The sequence below is a fragment of the Rhinoderma darwinii genome, chromosome 12 (assembly GCF_050947455.1).
Source record: "Rhinoderma darwinii isolate aRhiDar2 chromosome 12, aRhiDar2.hap1, whole genome shotgun sequence".
In the NCBI taxonomy this organism is placed as follows: domain Eukaryota; kingdom Metazoa; phylum Chordata; class Amphibia; order Anura; family Rhinodermatidae; genus Rhinoderma; species Rhinoderma darwinii.
In genome coordinates, this window is record NC_134698.1 from 17,872,138 (window position 1) to 17,882,552 (window position 10,415).

A 10,415-nucleotide genomic window follows, 5' to 3' on the forward strand; every position below is an offset into this window, starting at 1 on the left:
TCCTTTAGTCCTAGCAGCAGCATTGCTTCCCCCCCCCCCAATAAAATGTTTTCAATAGACCTTGAGTCGGTGTTTTTTTTTTCTTTAAGGGTATGTTCACACGGCCTATTTACGGACGTAATTCGGGCGTTTTTACCCCGAATTACGTCTGAAAATAGTGCCTCAATAGCGCTGACAAACATCTGCCCATTGAAAGCAATGGGCAGACGTTTGTCTGTTCACACGAGGCGTATATTTACGCACCGCTGTCAAATGACGGCGCGTAAATAGACGCCCGCGTCAAAGAAGTGACCTGTCACTTCTTTGGCCGTATTTGGAGCCGTTATTCATTGACTCCAATGAATAGCAGCGCTAATTACACCCGTAATGGACGCAGCGTTCAAGCGCCTGCACATGCCGGTACGGCTGAAATTACGGGGATGTTTTCAGGCTGAAACATCCCCGTAATTTCAGCCGGAACAGACGCCCTCGTGTGAACATACCCTCACTGTTATAAATACACGATGTGACCAGCTGTGAGGCTAGCTCTTATAGGGTAACCAATTAATTCTAATAAATTGATACCACCGGTCCTATATTCGAGGATGATAGAATATCCCCATGGGTGCTGCTGCTAGGACTAAACGAAAGAGAATTTACGGTAAGTAGAAATTACACTTAACCCCTTAAGGACACGGCCAATTTTAGCCTGGAGGACAGAGCAATTTTTTTTACATTTCCCTCTTTGCATCCCGACGCTCATAACGCTTTTATTTTTTGTACGACGTAGCTGTATGAGACTTTGTTTTTTGCGGGACGAGTTGTACTTTATGTAGGTACCATTTTTTGGTACAAATACATTATCGTTTAATTTCTATAAATTTTTAATTAGATTAAAATGCAGAAAAAAAAGCAGTTGTGCAGCAGTTTTAATATTTATTTTTTTACACCATACACCGATCATCATAAATAAGGTCATACATTTATTGTACAGGTTGTTACGGTCGTGGCGATACCAAATATGTCTATTTTATTTCATGTTTTAGGACTTATATTTAAAAAAGTTGATTTATTATAAAAAAATTGTATTTGTGTATTTTATTTACTTTTTATTTATTTACCATTATTTTTTTTTTACATTCATTTAACTTTTTTTTTAATCCCATAAAGGGATTCATCATTTTGATTTTTATTTTGTAACTGTAATGTACTGGCATAGATCTATATGCCAGTACATTAGCCTGTTACTGATCGTACACAGGCAGTTGTTAGGGCATACCTCAGTATGCCCTAACAACAGGAAATATGTTCAGACAGCCCTGGGGTCCTTCACTGGACCCTGGGCTGTCTGGCCATATGAGTTATGGGCTTTGATCGCGTGTCAGTTATTTTCTGTGACGCGATCAATGTGCAGTCCCCTTTCCTTGAACGCCGCGATCAGCTGTCATCGCGGCGTTCAAACGGTTAACAGCGGAGAGAAGATGTTTCTCTCTTCTCCGCTGTCAGAGCGGGGCCGTGGCTGTGTATTACAGCCGTTGCCCCGCTCTCGATCGCGCGCACAGTCGCGCGCAGGGACGCTGTCACACAGGACGAGTATGCTCGTCCTAATGCGCAAAGTGCTCGCCGCTCAGGACGAGCATACTCGTCCTGTGTCGGCAACCAGTTAAGTGAATACAAAAAATACGTGAAAAAAAAATGGTCAAAATGAAAAACCCACTTTTTCCCCATATTTGGTATTGCCGCATCCATTACGACGCAAACTATAAAGATATTACATTATTTAATCCGCTCAGTTATATATGGAAAAAATAAATAAATAATAATGCAAGAATTGCTGTTTTCTGTGAATCCTGCCTTGAAAAAAAAAATGGGATAAAAAGTCACATTTACTCCAAAATAGTACCAATAAGAGCTACAAGTCGTCCCGCAAAAAGAGCACTCATACAACTGCATCGGCAGAAAAAAAAAAAAAAAAAAGTTATGGCTCTTCGAATGAGACGATGGAAAAAAAGTCAAAAATAGCTTGTTCATGAAGGCCTAATAGTCTGGTCACTAAAGGGTTAAACATTTCTAATGAGATAAAACGGTGACATGGTATATATATATATATATATATATATAAAAAAAAAATCACTTCAGAAATGTAGCTAGCCTTTATCAATTCTGTGTTCATAACTGATGTACACGATTGATGGACCAGACTAGGCTTCCTATATATTATATACATACATGTATATAATATAGCTGCATGTAATGTATATAATATAGCTGCATGTAATATAGATCTATATTATATACATCTATATTACACGCAGCTATATTATACACATCATCTATATTATACACATCTATATTACACACATCTATATTATATACATCTATATTACACGCAGCTATATTATATACATCTATATTACACGCAGCTATATTATATACATCTATATTACACGCAGCTATATTATATACATCTATATTACACGCAGCTATATTATATACATCTATATTACACGCAGCTATATTATATACATCTATATTACACGCAGCTATATTATATACATCTATATTACACGCAGCTATATTATATACATCTATATTACACGCAGCTATATTATATACATCTATATTACACGCAGCTATATTATATACATCTATATTATACGCAGCTATATTACACATCTATATTATATACATCTATATTACACGCAGCTAAATTATACACATCTATATTACACGCAGCTATATTATATACATCTATATTACACGAAGCTATATTATATACATCTATATTACACGCAGCTATATTATATACATCTATATTACACGCAGCTATATTATATACATCTATATTACACGCAGCTATATTACACATCTATATTATATACATCTATATTACACGCAGCTAAATTATACACATCTATATTACACGCAGCTATATTATATACATCTATATTACACATCTATATTACACGCAGCTATATTATTACATACATACTACACGCAGCTATATTATTACATACATACTACACGCAGCTATATTACATACATACATTACACGCAGCTATATCATATACATACATTACACGCAGCTATATCATATACATACATTACACGCAGCTATATCATATACATACATTACACGCAGCTATATCCTATACATACATTACACGCAGCTATATCCTATACATCTATATCACACGCAGCTATATTATATACATACATTACACGCAGCTATATCATACATACATTACACGCAGCTATATCCTATACATACATTACACGCCGCTATATCATATACATACATTACACGCAGCTATATCATATACATACATTACACGCAGCTATATCATATACATACATTACACGCAGCTATATCCTATACATACATTACACGCCGCTATATCTTATACATACATTACACGCCGCTATATCCTATACATACATTACACGCCGCTATATCATATACATACATTACACGCAGCTATATCCTATACATACATTACACGCCGCTATATCATATACATACATTACACGCAGCTATATCCTATACATACATTACACGCAGCTATATCATATACATACATTACACGCCGCTATATCATATACATACATTACACGCCGCTATATCATATACATACATTACACGCAGCTATATCATATACATACATTACACGCAGCTATATCATATACATACATTACACGCAGCTATATCATATACATACATTACACGCCGCTATATCATATACATACATTACACGCCGCTATATCCTATACATATACACGCCGCTATATCCTATACATACATTACACGCAGCTATATCCTATACATACATTACACGCAGCTATATCCTATACATACATTACACGCAGCTATATCCTATACATACATTACACGCCGCTATATCCTATACATACATTACACGCCGCTATATCCTATACATACATTACACGCCGCTATATCCTATACATACATTACACGCCGCTATATCCTATACATACATTACACGCCGCTATATCCTATACATACATTACACGCCGCTATATCATATACATACATTACACGCCGCTATATCATATACATACATTACACGCAGCTATATCCTATACATACATTACACGCAGCTATATCCTATACATACATTACACGCAGCTATATCCTATACATACATTACACGCCGCTATATCCTATACATACATTACACGCAGCTATATCCTATACATACATTACACGCAGCTATATCCTATACATACATTACACGCAGCTATATCCTATACATACATTACACGCCGCTATATCCTATACATACATTACACGCAGCTATATCATATACATACATTACACGCCGCTATATCATATACATACATTACACGCCGCTATATCCTATACATACATTACACGCAGCTATATCCTATACATACATTACACGCCGCTATATCATATACATACATTACACGCCGCTATATCCTATACATACATTACACGCCGCTATATCCTATACATACATTACACGCCGCTATATCCTATACATACATTACACGCCGCTATATCCTATACATACATTACACGCCGCTATATCCTATACATACATTACACGCCGCTATATCCTATACATACATTACACGCCGCTATATCCTATACATACATTACACGCCGCTATATCATATACATACATTACACGCCGCTATATCCTATACATACATTACACGCCGCTATATCATATACATACATTACACGCCGCTATATCATATACATACATTACACGCCGCTATATCATATACATACATTACACGCCGCTATATCTTATACATACATTACACGCCGCTATATCCTATACATACATTACACGCAGCTATATCATATACATACATTACACGCCGCTATATCCTATACATACATTACACGCCGCTATATCCTATACATACATTACACGCAGCTATATCCTATACATACATTACACGCCGCTATATCCTATACATACATTACACGCCGCTATATCCTATACATACATTACACGCCGCTATATCCTATACATACATTACACGCAGCTATATCCTATACATACATTACACGCAGCTATATCCTATACATACATTACACGCAGCTATATCATATACATACATTACACGCTGCTATATCATATACATACATTACACGCAGCTATATCATATACATACATTACACGCAGCTATATCATATACATACATTACACGCAGCTATATCATATACATACATTACACGCAGCTATATCATATACATACATTACACGCAGCTATATCATATACATACATTACACGCCGCTATATCATATACATACATTACACGCAGCTATATCATATACATACATTACACGCAGCTATATCCTATACATACATTACACGCAGCTATATCCTATACATACATTACACGCCGCTATATCCTATACATACATTACACGCCGCTATATCATATACATACATTACACGCCGCTATATCATATACATACATTACACGCAGCTATATCCTATACATACATTACACGGCGCTATATCATATACATACATTACACGCCGCTATATCATATACATACATTACACGCAGCTATATCCTATACATACATTACACGCAGCTATATCCTATACATACATTACACGCAGCTATATCCTATACATACATTACACGCAGCTATATCATATACATACATTACACGCCGCTATATCTTATACATACATTACACGCAGCTATATCATATACATACATTACACGCCGCTATATCCTATACATACATTACACGCCGCTATATCATATACATACATTACACGCAGCTATATCCTATACATACATTACACGCCGCTATATCATATACATACATTACACGCCGCTATATCATATACATACATTACACGCAGCTATATCCTATACATCTATATCACACGCAGCTATATTATATACATACATTACACGCAGCTATATCATACATACATTACACGCAGCTATATCCTATACATCTATATCACACGCAGCTATATTATATACATACATTACACGCCGCTATATCCTATACATACATTACACGCCGCTATATCCTATACATACATTACACGCAGCTATATCCTATACATACATTACACGCAGCTATATCATATACATACATTACACGCAGCTATATCCTATACATCTATATCACACGCAGCTATATTATATACATACATTACACGCCGCTATATCCTATACATACATTACACGCCGCTATATCATACATACATTACACGCAGCTATATCCTATACATACATTACACGCAGCTATATCCTATACATACATTACACGCAGCTATATCCTATACATACATTACACGCCGCTATATCCTATACATACATTACACGCCGCTATATCATATACATACATTACACGCAGCTATATCATATACATACATTACACGCAGCTATATCCTATACATACATTACACGCCGCTATATCCTATACATACATTACACGCCGCTATATCATATACATACATTACACGCCGCTATATCCTATACATACATTACACGCAGCTATATCATATACATACATTACACGCAGCTATATCCTATACATACATTACACGGCGCTATATCATATACATACATTACACGCAGCTATATCATATACATACATTACACGCAGCTATATCCTATACATACATTACACGCAGCTATATCCTATACATACATTACACGCAGCTATATCCTATACATACATTACACGCAGCTATATCATATACATACATTACACGCCGCTATATCATATACATACATTACACGCAGCTATATCCTATACATCTATATCACACGCAGCTATATTATATACATACATTACACGCAGCTATATCATACATACATTACACGCAGCTATATCCTATACATCTATATCACACGCAGCTATATTATATACATACATTACACGCCGCTATATCCTATACATACATTACACGCCGCTATATCCTATACATACATTACACGCAGCTATATCCTATACATACATTACACGCAGCTATATCATATACATACATTACACGCAGCTATATCATATACATACATTACACGCCGCTATATCATATACATACATTACACGCCGCTATATCATATACATACATTACACGCAGCTATATCATATACATACATTACACGCAGCTATATCATATACATACATTACACGCAGCTATATCCTATACATACATTACACGCAGCTATATCCTATACATACATTACACGCAGCTATATCCTATACATACATTACACGCAGCTATATCCTATACATACATTACACGCAGCTATATCATATACATACATTACACGCCGCTATATCATATACATACATTACACGCCGCTATATCATATACATACATTACACGCAGCTATATCCTATACATACATTACACGCCGCTATATCCTATACATACATTACACGCCGCTATATCCTATACATACATTACACGCCGCTATATCCTATACATACATTACACGCCGCTATATCATATACATACATTACACGCAGCTATATCCTATACATACATTACACGCCGCTATATCATATACATACATTACACGCAGCTATATCATATACATACATTACACGCAGCTATATCATATACATACATTACACGCAGCTATATCCTATACATACATTACACGCAGCTATATCATATACATACATTACACGGCGCTATATCATATACATACATTACACGCAGCTATATCCTATACATACATTACACGCCGCTATATCATATACATACATTACACGCCGCTATATCATATACATACATTACACGCAGCTATATCCTATACATACATTACACGCCGCTATATCCTATACATACATTACACGCCGCTATATCATATACATACATTACACGCAGCTATATCCTATACATACATTACACGCCGCTATATCATATACATACATTACACGCAGCTATATCATATACATACATTACACGCAGCTATATCCTATACATACATTACACGCAGCTATATCCTATACATACATTACACGCCGCTATATCATATACATACATTACACGCAGCTATATCCTATACACACATTACACGGCGCTATATCATATACATACATTACACGCCGCTATATCATATACATACATTACACGCCGCTATATCCTATACATACATTACACGCAGCTATATCCTATACATACATTACACGCAGCTATATCATATACATACATTACACGCCGCTATATCATATACATACATTACACGCAGCTATATCCTATACATACATTACACGCCGCTATATCATATACATACATTACACGCAGCTATATCATATACATACATTACACGCAGCTATATCATATACATACATTACACGCCGCTATATCATATACATACATTACACGCCGCTATATCATATACATACATTACACGCCGCTATATCATATACATACATTACACGCCGCTATATCATATACATACATTACACGCCGCTATATCCTATACATACATTACACGCAGCTATATCCTATACATACATTACACGCAGCTATATCCTATACATACATTACACGCAGCTATATCCTATACATACATTACACGCAGCTATATCATATACATCTATATCACACGCAGCTATATTATATACATACATTACACGCAGCTATATCATACATACATTACACGCAGCTATATCCTATACATACATTACACGCAGCTATATCATATACATACATTACACGCAGCTATATCCTATACATCTATATCACACGCAGCTATATTATATACATACATTACACGCAGCTATATCATACATACATTACACGCAGCTATATCCTATACATACATTACACGCAGCTATATCATATACATACATTACACGCAGCTATATCCTATACATACATTACACGCCGCTATATCATATACATACATTACACGCAGCTATATCCTATACATACATTACACGCAGCTATATCCTATACATACATTACACGCCGCTATATCATATACATACATTACACGCCGCTATATCATATACATACATTACACGCCGCTATATCATATACATACATTACACGCCGCTATATCCTATACATACATTACACGCAGCTATATCATATACATACATTACACGCAGCTATATCATATACATACATTACACGCAGCTATATCCTATACATCTATATCACACGCAGCTATATTATATACATACATTACACGCAGCTATATCATATACATACATTACACGCCGCTATATCCTATACATACATTACACGCCGCTATATCATATACATACATTACACGCAGCTATATCATATACATATACACGCCGCTATATCCTATACATACATTACACGCAGCTATATCCTATACATCTATATCACACGCAGCTATATTATATACATACATTACACGCAGCTATATCCTATACATCTATATCACACGCAGCTATATTATATACATACATTACACGCCGCTATATCATATACATACATTACACGCCGCTATATCCTATACATACATTACACGCAGCTATATCCTATACATACATTACACGCCGCTATATCATATACATACATTACACGCAGCTATATCCTATACATACATTACACGCCGCTATATCATATACATACATTACACGCCGCTATATCCTATACATACATTACACGCAGCTATATCCTATACATACATTACACGCAGCTATATCCTATACATACATTACACGGCGCTATATCCTATACATACATTACACGCAGCTATATCCTATACATACATTACACGCAGCTATATCATATACATACATTACACGCCGCTATATCATATACATACATTACACGCCGCTATATCATATACATACATTACACGCCGCTATATCCTATACATACATTACACGCCGCTATATCATATACATACATTACACGCAGCTATATCCTATACATACATTACACGCAGCTATATTATACTTATACACACACACATCTATATTATCTACATGCAGCTACATTGTATGCATACATTTATATGACATGAAGCTATAATACACGCACGCGCGCTGTTTACAGCAGTTCATGTAAAGCAGTTTTAGAACTTCAAGTCCCGTGGTGCCCTGTCAGTAGCCTATAGCGGACTGTCCGAGCACGCCGGGAGTTGTAATTTTACGTCTGTAAATAAGCAGTTTGCAGTCCACTGCCGCAATTTGATTTTAGCAGCCAGTCAGCCGCGTGCTCGCAGAGTCCCTAATATAAAGATATTGCAGCATCCATTACTCCTGCGCATTCGCACTACCACAGTCGGGCCTGAGCCCCCGCCGCCGTCGCGCTGCCAGCACTATACTCACCTCCACACCCACATTAGCCTTCACAGCGACCGTATGTAAACGCACAGCGCAGTTGCTATAACAAACTCACAGGACACGCCCCTTCCACACGAATTATCCCGCCCCCTCTTTTTTACGAAGGAAAACGCC

At 36.3% G+C, this 10,415-nt stretch overlaps 1 protein-coding gene across 5 annotated transcripts in view; it reads right to left on the reverse strand.

Annotated features, from left to right (window-relative positions):
• The window catches only part of LOC142665207 (protein-L-isoaspartate(D-aspartate) O-methyltransferase-like), a 65,544-nt gene extending 55,153 nt beyond the window's left edge, over nucleotides 1-10,391 (reverse strand). The window contains exon 1 of one of the 5 annotated variants that reach the window (XM_075844812.1): nucleotides 10,287-10,391. In XM_075844812.1, coding sequence (XP_075700927.1) covers nucleotides 10,287-10,300 — 14 coding nt within the window. In that variant the 5' untranslated portion in view covers nucleotides 10,301-10,391. The other 4 variants (XM_075844808.1, XM_075844811.1, XM_075844809.1 and 1 more) reach the window with 4 other exon arrangements.
• Between the last annotated feature and the right edge of the window lie 24 nt (nucleotides 10,392-10,415).